Source organism: Pseudochaenichthys georgianus, chromosome 21 (assembly GCF_902827115.2).
Source record: "Pseudochaenichthys georgianus chromosome 21, fPseGeo1.2, whole genome shotgun sequence".
NCBI lineage: Eukaryota > Metazoa > Chordata > Actinopteri > Perciformes > Channichthyidae > Pseudochaenichthys > Pseudochaenichthys georgianus.
Window position 1 is genome coordinate 32,495,881 of NC_047523.1, and position 18,448 is coordinate 32,514,328.

Consider the following 18,448-nt stretch of genomic DNA (forward strand, 5'->3'; position numbering starts at 1 on the left):
GTCATGAGTTATTTAACTATAATGTTGACTTGAGCAAACTTTCTCAAAAGGGTTTATAAAAAAGAAATACTCAACACGTGTCATGAAGACGATCAGCTTTACTCTGCAAAACAGTTGATGAATGTAACCCTGAACAAGACGACTGGATTGAAACATCAATAATGTAAACATGTCTGACTCCACAAGTACTCAACCTCTAACTGTAGAACTATTTCAGCTCTTCTGTGTTTGAGTACCAGTTTGAACAATATCTAATCTAAAATAAATGCATCCATCCTTTTCACAGCAATGACATTATTAGAGGTAAAAACTCCAAAACTTACACATAGAGTTATATAAAAAACATCTTTGGACTACTTCTCTTCTTCTTGTACCTTTTGAGAAGCAACTTCTTATTAACATTCAACAACCTCGGACATTCACATAAGGTATAATATACATTTTAAACATTGGACACATGTGTATAATATCGTATGTCTAATATATGTCGGCTTCACGTCATAAAAAGGATGAAACTTAAATGCACATTTCTTTGCAAAATAGTTATTTTTACAATTTCAAAACTCTTGCAAACTTGGGTCAGTTGCTCGTGTTGGATGTGGAACTTCAAGATAATTTTTCTTTCCATTTTAATAAAAGGTTTTAAAATGAAACCCATTATTTGGTTCAATAAAAATGTATTTGGGTCGAATTTGTTACTATTTTGTGAATTTATCGATGCTTATATTGATGCAGTTTTGTAGTTCCACATCCAGCCCTTACCATTGTCTACGGTTTTAACTGTGATGTGTGTGTGACTACGACAGCTGCCTCCTCATCTCTCCTCAGCGCTGAGACGGCTTCCTCCATCGCTGCCGCTGCCTCTGAAGCTCCCTTTGCTTCCCTTGTAACTCTGGAAAAATGTAAAAATGTAATCTTTTCATATTATGCCACAGAAAAAGGTGATCTACGCCATCAGAAAGTCCTTGGGAAGTGCCTTCTTACAGACTGAATGACTGACAGACAGCTCATGGTCCGTCTCATGGTGAGGTATAACTGTGATTATTGTCCCTCTGCTTTACGGGATGTCCTAAGGGTCTAAACAGTATATTTTCAATTAAGTTATTTCTAAATAAGCAGTGTGCGTTTATTCTCTCTTCATTTCCTCCCACACACCGGTCTACAAGAAATTAGAGGTCAGTATGTTGGAAAAAAGCCCAGTGTAGTATAATGTCAAAAGAAATCATAGCATGGTATGACGAAAATATAATTATTATAATTATATATATAAAAAAAATTGTTATAGTATGGTATGTTGAAGGAAATGTTATAATATACTATGTGGGAAATATCAGGAAAAAAGGCACAAAAAGTCATAGTACACTATTTCCAAAAAATGTCATAGTATGAAAAAAAACGCCAAAGTAAAGTATGTAGAAAAAAAAGTTATAGTGTAGTATTTAAAAGAATGTCATAGTATAGCATGTTAAAAATGTATGAAAACACGTAGCATAAATAAAGTTTGTCTAAAAAGTAATATGTGTATGTCTAAAATACCGGAAGAAAAGTATAGAATGTTAAAAAAATACACATAAAAGTTCTGGAATAGTATTTTCAAGTAAGGTTAGTACTTCACCTTCCTGCTGATTGACCACAAGCTCTAACAGTTTCCCAGAAGCCCTCATCACTGTTAACGCCAGATCATAATCTGTAGGAAGAAGAGAGAGATCTTAATAAAAGTGTTTGAGATAACAACACCTGCAGAGTGTCCCGTGTCTCTCACCCTCCTGCTGGCCTGCTCTGCCTGAATCCTGGTCGGAGACGCGCTCATCTCCTTATAGAAACCTCTGAAGATGTTCTGCGTGCAGCCGGCAGCGTTACAGCTCCTCCAGAACCGACTGGAGGCCGCGCTGGGGGAGCGTTCTGGGGGTGGGGCCACGTGAGGGGTGAGGGGCATCCAGAGGGGGAGGGGCCACAGGAGGGGAACAGGAAGTGGGGGAGGGTCACACAGGCTGAGCTGCCAGCATCAGTGAGAGCAGAGGGAGAGGGGTCCAGCGGTGTGTGGGATCAGATGGACTGTCGACAGGATTCCCTCAGGACTGACAGCACACATTACACAGCAACACAGCTCCAGTTCCTTATTCATGTGCAGGCTTCCTGCGAAAACATCACCTTCCTCCGGTCACTAGACATGTCCTATACTGTTTTACACATAGCATTAACCAAAAAAAAAGTCTCATTGACTCTTTCTGCACTTTGACATTAACAAACTAAATCTAGTGCGAGAGGTTAATCTCATTCATTTGGATGTCTGCTTTGTAAAGTTGAAAGCTTATCAAGCATGTATTATATCACACAAGAAATAATAATAATAATTCGACATTCAATGCAAGTGTTAACAAAAGTGTGAACTGCCATATTCTGGGATGCCATTCTGGCCAACTTTCTTTGCAAATATTTTATGCAAGTAATTATACACAATATTCTAATATTAAAGATTTTTGCTGCAAATATGCATTTCATTTGTAAGTGGAAAAAGGTCTAAATGGACAATGCACCACTTGGTTCACGATGAGTTCTTTTGCTCATTAACTGACTGGTTAGTGTTTTTTTAAAAGGTTTTTTTTGGGGCCATAGAGGGCTCTATTAGAGATTCTATAGAGTTGAAAGGGGGAGATGGAGGGGAGGACATGTTAGGCCGGCCTTACTAGGCAGCAGTTTACGCATAACGGGCACCAGCACTAACCACTGATCTATATGGCGGCCCCTGGCTAGTGTTTTTAATCTTGTAGGGATGTGAACAATATTTAAAAAAAACTTCGCCCCATTACTTGCTCACTTTATAAACTCAATGAATGTTAAGACTTTATTCTGGTATTATGTTAATATGGGGAATTTGACTGTATTTTCAAGGTAAAATTACCTAACACTAAGTTCATCTCATCATGGTGTGAAAATGTACCTCCATCGTCTGCTGTTTTCTGTGTCTCCGTCTTACACCGAACTTCACTGGGGAGGGAACACCGGAGGCGTCTGAGTGGAGAAGTCAGCCTGAGAGGCAGGAAGTGGCTGAGCGATAGGAGGCAGCCCGACCTCTGACTCAGCCTCCTGACAGGATCAAACCCAAATCATGTCAGATGAAGAACCCTCAATATACCATTTATGGATCCAATATTTAAAAAGGATATAGGTTTCTGGATTAAATATCAGATTCTCTTTAAAGGTCACCTATTATGCAAAATCCACTTGTTCATGTCTTCTACATCAACATGTGTCTCCTCGTGGAAAGAGGACTCTGAAAGATTCAGGAACAAAAATGCTCTCACTTTTGTCCTGATCCATTTCTATAAAAGCTGATCAGATTTTTGGCCACTTTGTGATGTCATAACGATTTTTGGCTTGTGTGACCATTAGCCAATCAGCAACCAAGGTAACCCCCCCCCCCCCCCCCCACACCTATCACCTGAATCTCCTCCTAGAGCACCATGTGTTCTTTTTAACCAAATATCTCTCAGAGGGGCATGGGGAGGGGCTCCTTATTTTCATCTAAAGCAGTGCTTCTCAAAGTGTGGAACCACTGGTGGTCCGTGATTGCCCCCTAGTGGTCGGTGAGTATATTGGTAAACATTTCACATTTGAATTTAAAAAAAAAAAAGTTTTCCACACTCGCGGAATATCTCCGCAATGGAGCGAGCTTAAGTTTCACTTTCGATTGCATGATATAGCCCAGATAAACACCTTCATCACACATGTTGCCACTTGTTTGTACCATTTTCAGGCGATTTGTAGAAAACGATTGTGTTTTTGGATATTTGTGGAGTTAGGTGGTCCGCGAGTGTTTTTTTATTGGTTAAGTGGTCCTTGGTATGAAAAAGTTTGAGAAACACTGATCTAAAGTAACAGACACAGAATCAGCACTTTTGAACAGGGCTGAAACAGAGGGGATTATGGGTAATGCTGCAATGATCTGTTTGGTGTTTGGAGCACTTCAGAGACATGTTTTGTATCTATAATATATTGATGGGAAAAACAGTATAATAGGGGACCTTTAAGAAAAGTTAACATCACCAATTCTACTACAGGACTGAATGAGATTGAGAACATATAAATAGAGTTTATGAAATGTTGCTAAAAGGAGAAATGTAGCTTAGACTTTGATCTAATATGTAATGACTCACTGAATCGATTGTTATATCTCACACAGGCTCCGCCCTCTACTGAACTCTATGGGTACTACCTCTCAACCATACAATGCGAGCATTCATCAACTGAAATATCTATAACCGTAGCTGCCCCCCTGGGACGGGCTTACCTGTTATCCTCCACATTGTACGCATACAATTCCATATGTTAACTGTAAAACAGTTGTTGGGACTGGTGCAGCCAGGCGATAGGTTGACAACCATCGACCTGAAGGACACTTACTTTCATGTCAAAATTGCTCCAAAGCACAGAGAGTATTTGCGTTTTGCCTTCCAGGGTGTAGCCTACGAGTACCACAGACTACCGTTCGGCTACTCCCTATCCCCACGTACGTTCAGCAAATGTGTGGCCACAGCGCTTCAGCCGCTGCGCGACCGTGGCATGAGGGTGTTCTTTTATCTAGACGACCTCATAGTCATGGCCAGGTCCCAGTTGAATGGGGAATGTTTCACACAGCCCAATTGATCCTACACCTAACCAAGTTGGGTTTTGCGTTCAATTGGAAGAAGAGCTCCCCCATACCTCACCAGCAGGTGCAGTATCATGGGATGTTGCTCGATGCAGGCAGACTACGTGCCACCCTGTCAGAGAGCAGACAGGCATCCTTGCTTCATTCTCATTCTCCCCCTCCTGGAGAGGGTGAGACGAGAGCATCTGTCAGTCATCCTAGTGGCCCCAGATCGCCGCTTGGCGCCGTGGTTCGCAGAGGTGACACAGATGATGGTGGGTCAGCCCTGGGCGATTCCTCAGTTCTGGGGGGCGATCTCTCAGGAAGCAGGTGCAATAGGGGCGTTACCCACTCTGGGCCAACCTCTCCAGGCTTGGCTCCTGAGAGGGACAGGCTGAGACAGGGGGGACTGTCTGACAAGGTTATTCAGACTATCCAGGCAGCGAGAGCAGAATCCACCACAGCCTGTTACAGGCCAAAGTGGTTGGCATTCCAGCGATGGTGTGAAGAGGGGAGTCTAGAGCCCCCATCGTGTACGTGGAGCCTGTGTGAGATATAACGTGGTTACGTATTGTAACCCTAGTAATATGAGCACAGGCGGAGCCCTCTACTCGGGGCCCTGTCTGTACTATGCTGCTCGCTGAAGAGAAGTGTAGGATGACAGCCAGGAGGCGAGGCCGCCTTATATACGGTGGGCTTGCTCGCGCATTCAGGTAGGCCCGCCCCAGGGGGGCGGCTACGGTTATAGATATTTCAGTTGATGAATGCTCGCATAGTATGGTTGAGAGGTAGTACCCATAGAGTCCAGTAGAGTCCTAGGGTTACAATACGTAACCCACCGTTTCATCTTCATCTGGAGCTCTGCTCTCTTCCTCCAGACAGATATGAGTCTCCCTAATAATACAAATAAAACAGTAGCTTCAACAAGTTCCCACAATGCACAGCACGATGCAAAAATGGTTGTACATTTCACATTGTAAATATCATAAAATGAAATAAAGTTATTTTCAGTGAATCACAGAGACTTGAGCCTACCTCGTCTGACGAACAGCCAACAGGGTGAATAAATGAAAGAGAAGGAACATAAATATGAGATTATTAATCTTCTTCAACCACTATTGATGATGTTTCTGTTACTGAATCAAATAAGAGACTTACGAGAGGCTCACGAACCAGGTGTTCACTATCATCTATATCAGTATCTAAAGGGGCCGTTATTGAATCCGGTTCATTATCGCCTGAAAGAGAAGGGGAAACACATTAAACCTTTGTTCAGTGTTCAAGAGGTTATTTTCTCTCATGCGTTGTAAGTGTGTTAACCTGAATTTGAAGAATCATCCTTCAGTGAAGCCCATGAGACTTTGGATCTACGTTTAGAAGGGGTCCCGTTCTGTCTGCGAGGAGAGAGTCATATTTCACACTGTGTCCCTCATACCTTCATCAGGAAAAGGTAGACAAAACCCCATGTTGTCTAATATTATTTTGAAGATCATTTTTCTTTATTTTAAAAGAGTTGAATTAGTTTTTTTTTCACAGAGTAATACATATTATAGGTAAATTGAGTCTATACATTTTTTTTGCAGTTTAAAGTACTTAGAGAATAGAGCAGAATTAACTAGTGAACATCTGATATTAAGTTTGGTAGTTTATGTTTGTTTGGTAGCACGGTGATTTTGTCCACCCTCAATCAGTAATCGACAAAAACCTGAAACCTAAACACCCCAGTATTCTGGTCTTAAGTAAGTTCACATCTCATATCAACTTAAGCTTCATAAATACACAATAGATACAGAACAAGTCGCTGATGTTAGTCTTGGTGTTGATGGCTCGGTGCATTAAAGGTGATCTTTTTCCTTTTTTTATATAAAGTGCATTCAAAGTATGCTTTTTGCACTGATATCATTGTCAGCTATGAGCCTTCATGTAGACAGGAACGGGATTTGAGTCTTGAATTTCCCACAGGTCCCCTTTAACACCGCATATACAGTATTTCATTAATTTGGTTTATTGTGATTATTAGACCTGTTTGATTTTATATAACCGTTAGTGGATGTTTCTATATTTTGTCAAATATGATGCTGTTTGTAACATAAATAAGTTCTTCCTTAATGTTAAACCTTAAATCAGGGATTCAAACTCATCAGGTATGAAAAAGGTGACAAGGATCCGAGCCCCCAACCCCACGGAATATCGGCTTTAAAATGAGGAATAACAGAGGATTTTAGCAGTCAGAACAACTAAAGCAGCAGTGTCAATAATAACAGAAACGCTAAAGAGTCACATCTAATAGAAATATATAAAAGCATTTATTTTAATTGTGTAGCAGTCAGTTTATAATTTTGGCAGCACTGTTGAGCATTTTGAAAATGTATTTTCATGCCTCTGTGCAAGGCTTATGGCGCATTTCCACTGCAGCGGGTAGCCCCGTTTAAGCGTCCTTAATCGTCCTCAAGCGGCCAGGCCAGTTTTTGGTGGCCTTTAAATATAGCGTAGCACCGGCTAGCGGGTACTTTTTCCGGCCCCATAAAATTGTGGTTCTATCAGGCCAGGGCCAGGGCTGAACTAGTGACGTCAACACTCTCGACTGCTGATTGGTCAGAGAGAATCGTCACAAGATCACGCGCGAGATCATCCCTAGCGTCTCATATATATCTAGAAGCAAGCTTGCAGCATTTTTATACACAGCATTTTTTGACGTTCTCATTGGGGATGATCAAATCCAGCGGGAGCTTGACGGAACAACTCGAAATGTGAAAGCGTTCCAGGATGTCTCTGCACAGATGCCCTGCCTACACTGCGTTGCTACCCCAGGTCCTAAACTGTAATGGAAATGCGCCACGGCCCCGGACGGCCAGCGAGGCAGCCCGAGGCCTGAGCGAGGACGCTTATGGTGCATTTCCACTGCAGCGGGGTAGCCCTGTTTAAGCGCCCCTAAGTGTCCTCGCTCAGGCCTCGGGCTGCCTCGCTCAGGCCTCGGGCTGCCTCGCTGGCCGGCCGAGGCCGTGGCGCATTTCCATTACAGTTTAGGACCTGGGGGTAGCAACGCAGTGTAGGCGGGACGATCGGCTTTTTGGGCGGAGCGACGCTGGGTAAAACTGCAGTGGCGTCATTTTCAATGCGACACAACTCACAAAACACACACAACAATGGAGGATGTGGAAGCGATCGTTTTCTTGTTTATTGTGAAATCCATGGTGCTGACATGCTGTGCTCTGCATAACGTCTGCGAGAGTCATGAGAGGACTATGATGATGGGTGGAATGCACCAGCAGCAGAGCCTGGGGTGGCAGTGGCTCAAGGTGCAGAGGAGGAGGGCACTGACATCAGAGAGGGTTTGATGCGCTACCTGAATACCTACATATGCATTGTATTGCATTCATTGTATTGAACATAAATAAATCCTTTTTTTTTCATATACATGTGTTTGTCAAATTTTTTAAACAAATGTTATCTGAATTGAATATTTAGTAAATATTTGAATTTCAAGCACCAGTAAGTACTGCCCCATAATAAGAACATTTGAGGAAATATCAGATCATGAAAAGAAAATCTTTCTAATAAATTAAGCGAATATCAAAGCTAACTATAAACATAAATACTAAAGTGTAAAACACAGCAAAACTATATTCATAAATGCAAGTGTAAAATAGTGTGGACAATTGTAAACATGGATGGAGACTAAAGTATCCACAACATAAAATAATATATTAAATATAACCTCAATCTTTCTTCTAGACATGTTAAAAGCTTGCTTGAATGGGTTATAGGTTTATTTTGTTCTCTCGTCTTTGAAATATATAAGGAATGTGTTGTTTGAGTCTAGTAGAACGAGGGTATTACAATTGAGCAATTTCTACATGTATTATGTATTTATCATGTATTCTTAATACCATTACAAAATAAACATGTAATAATGTTTTAGAGGAGGACCTCAAGCTAGCAAACTCAATTTCTTGCTTTAAATCTCTTAAAAGTAAGGGGCTTTTTCCTAACTGTTGGTGTTTGTTATTGCTTTATAAATTCATGTATGTTTATGATTTTTTTATGTTGGGTGCCATTGATTATCAACAAGAGATAAGATAAGTCAAAGAAGTACTTTATTGATGGCAGTATAAAAATACAAATGTTGTATCAAAAAGGCATGCCATTAAACAATACAAATAAAAAATGTAAAACTGTATTGCAGCCAGCATAAATATACATGGCATTGTAAATATAAAATGAACATTTTAAAGAAAATAAATAAACAAGGAAGTATAAATGTTGCATTTAAAAATTAACTAGATAAAAAATATATAATATGTACAATAACTATTAAGGTTTTTTGAAGTATCAGGGAGGAGACGGGCCAGTCGGCTGCCCAGTCATGGTGCCGTTCCTGCTGGGCCCGATCCTCTCCTCCTCGTTTCCTCTTGCCTGGGTGACAATAAGATAATAATTAGCAATAAGGAAAAAACACAGGACAGGTACAGGTCACACAAGGATATAAGAATAACATGTATAAACAGAACAACAGTAAGGTGAACTAAAGAAAGTTCTGGCCCTAGATGTTTACAATGATTGTGAAAGTGCATTACATTATGTCCAGCCTGTTGATAATGAATATAAATATATGTATATGATAGGATGTCACACACAACTGTACTAGCTAAGACTTTACTTGTAACAGAGCATTTCCATACAGTGGTATAGCTTATTTTAATTACTGACGATGGATGATCCAAGGTTTAAAAAAACAAAACACAATTCCAGTCGTTTTGCCATTTCTATTTCTTACCTAGAACCACACGCTGCGGTGTCGTGATGGCACTCGGTGTTGGTGGTTGAGTCGGGTTAGGGTCTTCGGCTGGGGTCCGTTCTGGATTCAATGACGATGTGGACGGAACACTGCCATCAACCGTTGTTCGGGAATGTTCCTCCTCACGAGTCCCAATGTAATCATCTAGAACAGCAACATGACTTGTTAATTCCACAAACTACTGCAGCACAATACTAAATAGCAACAACAACTATAGTAAAGAAAAACTGAACGTAAACAATGGCACATATGGTGTTAGCAAACAATAGCTCTAGCTAAGGCTATCTGCCTAGGCGATCTGCCTTAGCTAGCTATGTAGCTCTTCGGGGCTCCATAAAAGCATGGGGTTGTCGAACATTAATGTAAGAATAAAATAGACTTCTTTGTTAGAAGTGAGCGTACCTTGCAGGGACTCCAGTAAAGCCGTTGCCGTTTTCCCTACATCGCAGGAAAGTCCTCGATAATCCGCGTTCGGACATCTGTGCAGAGACATCCTGGAACACTTTCACATTTCGCGTTGTTCCGTCGAGCTCCCGCTGGATTTTATCATCCCCAATGAGATGTAGGAACGTCGTCACCTCCTCGGTCGACCACGGTGTGCTTTTCTTCGACATTGCCATTTTTGTAGCTCCTCCGTTTACAAAATGCTGCAAGCTTGCTTCTTGATATATATGTGACGCGAGGGATGATCTCGCGCGCGATCTTGTGACGATTCTCTCTGACCAATCAGCAGTCGAGTGTTGACGTCACAGCCCTGGCCTGGTCTGATAGAACCACGATTTTATGGGGCCGGAAAAAGAGGGAAAAAGTACCCGCTAGCCGGTACTAGGCTATATGGAAATGCCACCAAAAACTAGCCTGGCCGCTTGAGGACGGTTCAGGACGCTTAAACGGGGCTACCCGCTGCAGTGGAAATGCGCCAGGGACGCTTAAACGGGGCTACCCCGCTGCAGTGGAAATGTGCCATTAGTCTTTCTATCTGTATAGCCAGTGGGGTTAAGTAACTAAGTTCATAAACTCAACAAGTACTATACGTGGGTACAATTTTGAAATACTTGTACTTTATTTAAGTATTTCAATGTTTTGATACTTTGTTCTTCTACTCCTCTACAGTTCAGGGGTAAATGGTGTACTTTTATGCCACTACATGTATTTAATACCTTTAGTTACTTTACAGATGTGGATGAATGATGTGAAATATAATCAAGTGTTAAATCAGACTTTAGTTCCACCTGGAGTAAATCCACAAGCTACCCTGCAGTATACAAAGTCATTCAAACTAGCTGCACCTTCACCAGCTTTGAGAACACTTTCATGATCAATCATTATAAAACATATCATATATATTATTCTGAATTGGACCAATCTGCACAACGACTACTTTTACTGTCGCTACTTTCACTATATTTTGATGATAATACTTTTATACTTTTACTTGAGGAACATTTTGAATGCAGGACTTTTACAGTAACAGAGTATTCCTACACTCTGGTACTTCTACTTTTACTCAAGTACAAGATCTGAGTACTTCTACTTTTACTGTCGCTACTTTAACTATATTTTGATGATAATACTTTTGTACTTTTATTTGAGGAACATTTTGATTGCAGGATTGTTCCTACACTCTGGTACTTCTACTTTGACTCAAACCTGAGTACTTCTACTTTTACTCAAGTACAAGATTTGAGTATTTATACTTTTACTAAAGTACAAGATCTGAGTACTTCTACTTTTACTCAAGAACAAGATCTGAGTACTTCTACTTGTACTCAAGTACAAGATCTGAGTACTTCTACTTTTACTCTAGTACAATGTCTGAGTACTTCTACTTTTAATCAAGTACAAGATCTGAGTACTTCTACTTTTACTCTAGTACAAGATCTGAGTGCTTCTACTTTTACTAAAGTACAAGATCTGAGTACTTCTACTTTTACTCTAGTACAATGTCTGAGTACTTCTACTTGTAATCAAGTACAAGATCTGAGTACTTCTACTTTTACTCAAGCACAAGATCTATACTTATACCACCTCTGTTTATCGCCTATGAAAAAAACTATTAGAAAACGAAGGCTAAAGCTAATGTTAGCAGATAGTGATGCTAGTTTGCTAGCTAGCCAGCTCAACGATAATATTGCGACAGAAACACTTTTCAGTGCACATCACGCTCTGCCGCTCCGACAGGGAGCTCTGCTCTGAACACCCCGTTCTAACAGCTGTTCACCAGCGGTCCAGTCTGTGCCACAGTGACTCCGGACCACACAGTTAATATTAATGAACGCACCCGTAGCTAATGTAGCTGCTGAAGCTAGACCATCATCGCGGCCGCAGATTACTCCGGGTCCCAGACCACCCCCCCCAAAAAATATTTGTATTGCAGATCTACATGAATCACACACACACGACCTATTTTGGATTCAAAACAGCGAATTTCGCCGAAAGGTGACAAGTTTGCATCTCTGTTAAATGTAATGCATGTTACTGTCATGCCCCTGGGAAGTCTGTTAGCCTTTATACGCATTGTAGGAGCCATGACACGAATAAAGTAATGCCTTTTGTTTGAATACAAATTAGTTTTGTACTGGGTTGGTTGGTTTGGGTCACATGGATATGGGCGGCACTCATGGGAATTATAATCCTGTTCAACTGCGTGAGGGGTGTGTGTGTGTGTGTGTGTGTGTGTGTGTGTGTGTGTGTGGTGTGTGTGGAAGAGAGGGTGACACAGGGTCGTTGTATTTTTTGTTGGTCGCAAGCTTTAGGATTGCTTTGATCATTATTACAATGTCTAAGTCTATGTAAAATAAGTTGATCATCTCATTTTTAATTAAACTACATTCACTTCAATCTTGTTCGCAGCAAGTACTTTTTTGATAGTGTGTCATACAATAGCAAACTGGCCCGGCCTCAGCCTCTCAGCAACTTTGTTCTTCCTGCTGTCGCTATACGCATGGTCATGGTTATATATATATTTACTTTGCCTGATAAAAGTATTTGAACCCACAGTGAGGACGAGTGGGCAGGATCGAGTTTTTGATCCTACACATCTCTCATAAAGCTTTATTTTGCAAGAAGTGTTTCGTAATTGTGACCGGAAGGAGCTATATAATACATTTTAAAATACAAATCTTAAGTGTTGATATGCAACCAACTTTACAAGATTTTTTCAAGACTTTTAAGGAAAAACAGCAAAGCATGAAAAATAATCACACACTTACTTGTCTCTGAAACTCAACTGTCTCTGTTTCAAAAGCAAAATCAGAATGATTAAAATCACCATAACATGGTGGGATTAAAGTATTAAAAAGCTGTATGTATGTGATCATGAACAGTATGTGTACCTTGATATATGAAGGCTTCCTACTGCTGGATGAGTTTGAGTCACTGCTGTACACAGTCGGCCGCTGGTCAGGAGAGTCACCTGTCGAGAAGAATAATCACTTTATCTGTAACATTAAGAATAAAAACGATTTAAAACACAAGACAGAGTTGCTGTGATCGACATACCACTGGCATTCTTCTCCTGTGAACCAAGAGCATGTTTGTCACAATATGACCTAAAAACACACGAGTGGATGTTAGAAAGGGATCAGATATCAATGTTCAGAGCATACAAAGGTTTAGTTTTAGCCTTATAAAGAAAGAGCTTTGCCAAATGTGAACATACTTACATAACAACGCTATAAGACAAACTTTCCAAGCTGATGTTCCCTTCTGACTTCTCACAGGTAAGGCAATAAACCTCATGAAATAAAAACAAATGTGTGTCGATAAATATGATTGCACTTATAGCCATTAATACAGACATTTGAACAAAATAACTGCATCAGTTTATTTTATTTTAAGTGGCATTTGTTTAATTCTACAGATCCCAACTCTTTAAGGTAATTATTTATTAAAGACATGCACAGTTTTAAGTGGTTTGCTATACATTTAGGTAGAAGAAAGTTTCATAAATAAAACCTTAGATATTCCAGCTTCTTCAGGATTTCTGTAAGCTCTGGACTTTGAGGATGAAGAGAGACGTCCATTTTCGGAGGGGTTCTTTTCTGGAAACGGGAAATACATTTTTAACACATAATATGTCATAAACTGAAAATATGTTTTGACAGGAAGAAGGTAAAAAAAAGCCACACCTACCTTGTGTTTTTGGATAGTGTTTGTAGCAGTACAGCCTGAAGCAGGACACAACGTTGTTTGACATCAAAACCAATTTACACTTCACTTTGTTCATACTGCAGGACAGGGTCATTTATAACCCAGACACACAGAAAACGTTGATATTGGACTTACACATATTCCTCCTTGGTTACATCCTCAACGATCTTGGCTCTTTCTTCCACAGCACACGGGTAGTGGTAGGACTTCTTGCAGCGTCCGACTTCACACCCAACCGTGGCTCCCCTCGTCTTACATTTGTTACAGATCTTACACAAACAAATGAGTTAAAGGTCACCTATTATGCAAAATCCACTTTGTCATGTCTCTTCTACATCAACATGTGTCCCCTCTTCTTCATGTCTCTTCTACATCAACATGTGTCCCCTCTTCTTCATGTCTCTTCTACATCAACATGTGTCCCCTCTTCTTCATGTCTCTTCTACATCAACATGTGTCCTCTCTTCTTCATGTCTCTTCTACATCAACATGTGTCCCCTCTTCCTCATGTCTCTTCTACATCAACATGTGTCCCCTCTTCTTCATGTCTCTTCTACATCAACATGTGTCCCCTCTTCTTCATGTTTCTTCTACATCAACATGTGTCCCCTCTTCTTCATGTCTCTTCTACATCAACATGTGTCCTCTCTTCTTCATGTCTCTTCTACATCAACATGTGTCCTCTCTTCTTCATGTCTCTTCTACATCAACATGTGTCCTCTCTTCTTCATGTCTCTTCTACATCAACATGTGTCCCCTCTTCTTCATGTCTCTTCTACATCAACATGTGTCCCCTCTTCTTCATCTCTCTTCTACATCAACATGTGTCCCCTCTTCTTCATGTCTCTTCTACATCAACATGTGTCCCCTCTTCTTCATGTTTCTTCTACATCAACATGTGTCCCCTCTTCTTCATGTCTCTTCTACATCAACATGTGTCCTCTCTTCTTCATGTCTCTTCTACATCAACATGTGTCCTCTCTTCTTCATGTCTCTTCTACATCAACATGTGTCCTCTCTTCTTCATGTCTCTTCTACATCAACATGTGTCCCCTCTTCTTCATGTCTCTTCTACATCAACATGTGTCCCCTCTTCTTCATCTCTCTTCTACATCAACATGTGTCCCCTCTGCGTAAAGAGACTCTGAAAGTTTTAGGAAAAAGATTCTCTCTCTTTTTGTCCTGATCCATTTCTATAACAACCTGTCTGAAAATGAGCTGATCAGATTTTGGCCACTTTATGATGTCATAACGATGTTTTGTCTTGTGTGACCATTAGCCAATCACCAACCAAGGTAACCCCCCCCCCTTCCCCCTTATCACCTGAATCTCCTCCTAGAGCACCTTTGTGTTCTTTTTAACCAAATCTCTCTCAGAGGGGCGTGGGGAGGGGCTCCTTATTTTCATCTAAAGTAACAGACAGAGAATCAGCACTTTGGAAACAGGGCTGAAACAGAGGGGATTATGGGTAATGATCTGTTTGGTGTTTGGAGCCAAACACTTCAGAGACATGTTTGTATATATCTGAGACGTGTAATATATTGATGAAAAACAGTATGATAGGGGACCTTTAAACAACTAAACACACAAACATTGGATTAGGCCAATTCATGACAGAAAACAATCAAGAATCTTTACCAGTTGTCGTCCTCGTTTCACCTCGCTCAACACATCATCCACAGAGAAACCAAACAGATCGTCGAACTGCGGAGTGTTGCGACAAAAGAGTGCAGAGGAAAACAACTGGAGAAAAACAAAGAAACAGCACGAGTGAGAACACATGTTTAATAGAGAGGCGAAGTCACGCCCACCTACTTCCGGTCCATGGGACCTTATTTCGTAAAAATAATGTATTGAAGTCAATGGAGAGAGAAAACGTATCTTTCGATCCCGTTCGAATTGTGCCACGAATTACACATATGATGTTCCTCAATCTTAAAAAATAATTTCCATGTCAAAAAAGTCACAGTTTGTTGTAAAACTGTTATGCTATCTGCACAAATGGTTGACATTAAACATTAAAGGAAGGCTTCAGTCATTAGATAGTTAATAAAAACTTCAGTATTTAGTGAAACATTATGTTTAAACCATACCCTGAAGAACAGAAACAGCACGAGTGAGAACACATGTTTAATACAGTGAAACTGTAAATCATGGAAACATAAGGGTTTCACTGGAGGAGCAGAATTAAACATCAGCTGTACGCAAAGGCCTTACTGGAGAATTATACATTTAAAGCATGCATGCAAACTGAATACTGGATGGACAAAGTTCAACACATATACTGTACAAGAGACTATCATGTGCATCACTTCAATTGTTTTTTTTTTATTGTACTATATTTATTACATTTTATACATTTGTAATTAATTCCATAATTGTAATATTAGTAGATTAAAATGTTTACGTTTGTGTTTTTTTATTCATATTGTTAGGAGCTTTGTTGCAGGGAGTCTGAGAACAAACAACTAATTCATTGTGCAAATAAAAAACATGAGACTTTGAAGAGTAATCTTGACTTTCAAAATTAAACTGAACAAATATAATCAACACTTAAATAAGACTTAAGTGACTCCTGGACAAAATGTACAAGCTACCCTGCAGTATACAAAGTCATTAAAACTAGCTGCACCTTTACCAGCTTTGTTAACACTTTAATGATCAATCATTCAAATCAAAACATATAATATATCTAATTCAGAAATGAACCAAATTGCAGAATGAGTATTTTTACTTTTGGTACTTAAAGTATATTATGATGCTAATACTTTTGTACTTGTACTTGAGTAACATTTTGAATGCATGACTTGTACTTGTAACAGAGTATTCCTACACTCTGGTACTTGTACTTTTACAAGATCTGAGTACTTTTCCCACCTCTGCTTCCTGCCTGTTTATCCTTTTAGCATCTCCATAATGGCCGTATATTAAACCTATAACATAGCTTACCACTTTTACCTCTCTAGCTAACATAAATCTCTTTAGAAGTAGTAAAAGACAATTAAAGCATACATATTTTTGAATATTTACCAAACAGTTCTGGTGGGCCGTTACATCCTCTTTGGTGGATAACGCTCCTGTGAACTTCGTCTGTTCGGACCGCTGACAAAGTACACAGAGCAGCCTGTCATCCTCGTGCATGTCTCCAGATTCACTGATAATAAACTCGTTGATTGTTTAAAGTAAGTGTTTATTAATGTTTAGGCAGGTGTTAACACACGTTAGTTCACAACCGTTGCTCAAAGCTACTTCTTCTCCTCTGCCCGTCGCCCGCCAGTCAAATCAAATGTAGTAGAGGGTTGCCAGGTATTGTTCGAAATATCCCTCTCAACGATGTGCCTAAAGCCCCCAAGTTCAATCTCTTTATATGTCAGTTAGAAATAACGAGATAGTAGGTCTAATGAATGAGATAGAACGTCTAATTAAAGTCTAAATAGTAAGCCTATACAATGAGATGGTAAGTCTAAATAAGTCAAAATCAAAGTCAACATTGTGGTGATTGATAGTGATGGCAAAATGAAGCTTTGAATGAAGCATCGAACCACTTGGACAATTGTGTCGGAAATAGGTTCATTTCTCGAAGCTTCAGTTACAGCGACCTCTCCTGGCGAAGTGCAAGGCTGCAGTGGGTTTGAAAAATATTCGATGCACACACACACTACAGCGTAACCTGAGACCAGGGCCGGCCCGTCGCACTGGCGTAATAGATGTTCGCCTCGGGCACCAGATCTGTGGAGGCGCTGCGCTGACAGCTCTGGGAGGAAAACAATTTTTTTTGACCGTTGGGGCTCATCCTAATGTTCCGCCTTGATGTAACAACATTCATAATTAAGTAAATGTAACACCCTTTTCATCCCGGTTACACTTTTCATTTGCCCTGTACGATGGGCGCTGTAAGTGATGAAAATGGGGATGTTGGTTTATCTGGCACCCGCAGCTCACAGCCAAAGTGCGAGTGAGCGTGGGAGCGAGCGAGGGAGAGAGGGAGGGTGCACCGGTACGCGCTGTTGTTATTAGCATCTGGTGCTAGCTGCTCTAACGGAAGAAGAAGATGTTTCTACAATAATGTGGAGGGAGAGTCCTCTCCAGTCAGACTGAGAGGCTGATAACTACAGCTCAGTGAGGTAAAGGACTCTGTGTTTAGATAGTTCACTTTAGTCTAAGTTATCTCAGTGGGTCTCAAACGTTTTGATCACAATTTATGTAAACATATTGCCAAGGCACTCCTTTATAATTATTGGGATAAAACAGGTTTGAAATAATTTCAATGTATACTATAGGACAGCAAACCAGACATATCGTTTTAAACTGGAGAGATAAAAAAATATGCATAAATAAAATAGTAAAATAAGATATGAATGAACAACAAAAATAAAACATGTTACTTGTTATTGGCTATGGTAGGTTATTGGTTATGTTCACATACTTATTTAATTATTAAAATGTAAACCGATCTTTTTCATATGTGTGTTTAGAGTTGTACCCCCTAGATATAGTCTCTAGTAATTCTGCTTAAAGTGCACCAGATTGAAGCATTTTACTTTAAAATGTTCAAACATTTCTTCCCGGTATGCCTGAGAAGGCAGATATGCTTGTTTTTCTCAACAAGAACTGTTCTTTAAAAGTTGGACTGTTGCACTGTTGTAGCTTCAGTGGTTCTCAGGTTACAGTTACAAAGCAGTGAATATAAACAGACTGATTAATGTTGTGACGAAAGTAACTTCGTCACTGTGAAGTGTGAACTGACGCCTTCGGGCCTCGTAACTCAGCACTTTAGTGAACAGTTTTGCAGGAGGATTAGGATTAGTATTATTATTATTATTGAGGCTGTGTGTGTAATGTGTTCATGTTTTAATAAATGCCCACAC

General features: G+C 40.1%; 1 protein-coding gene and 1 long non-coding RNA gene across 2 annotated transcripts; both read right to left on the reverse strand.

Moving 5' to 3' along the window:
- Positions 1–814: 814 nt before the first annotated feature.
- LOC117466379 (uncharacterized) lies at positions 815–16,803 on the reverse strand. The gene is made up of 15 exons (XM_071207022.1): positions 16,611–16,803; positions 15,219–15,323; positions 13,716–13,849; positions 13,563–13,597; positions 13,386–13,471; positions 13,094–13,164; positions 12,930–12,979; positions 12,764–12,843; positions 12,641–12,663; positions 5,951–6,024; positions 5,789–5,868; positions 5,666–5,670; positions 2,942–3,087; positions 1,763–1,902; positions 815–892 (listed from the first exon to the last, which is right to left on the reverse strand). The coding sequence occupies exons 1-15, from the start codon at positions 16,719–16,721 to the stop codon at positions 815–817; spliced, it is 1,218 nt and encodes a 405-aa protein (XP_071063123.1). The 5' UTR covers positions 16,722–16,803.
- On the reverse strand, positions 8,778–10,034 carry LOC139435989 (uncharacterized). Its single transcript, XR_011645197.1, has 3 exons — positions 9,831–10,034; positions 9,408–9,572; positions 8,778–9,046 (listed from the first exon to the last, which is right to left on the reverse strand). It is a non-coding gene; the product is annotated as an uncharacterized lncRNA (long non-coding RNA).
- Positions 16,804–18,448: the final 1,645 nt, after the last annotated feature.

Coding starts and splice junctions, on each gene's coding strand:
- LOC117466379 (XM_071207022.1), bottom strand. CDS start 16,721: ATGCACGAGGATGACAGGCTGCTCTGTGTACTTTGTCAGCGGTCCGAA. Junction 1,903..2,941: donor GAAAACAGCAGACGATGGAG/GTACATTTTCAC, acceptor CCCCACCCCCAG/AACGCTCCCCCAGCGCGGCC. Junction 893..1,762: donor CAGAGCAGGCCAGCAGGAGG/GTGAGAGACACG, acceptor ACATTTTTCCAG/AGTTACAAGGGAAGCAAAGG.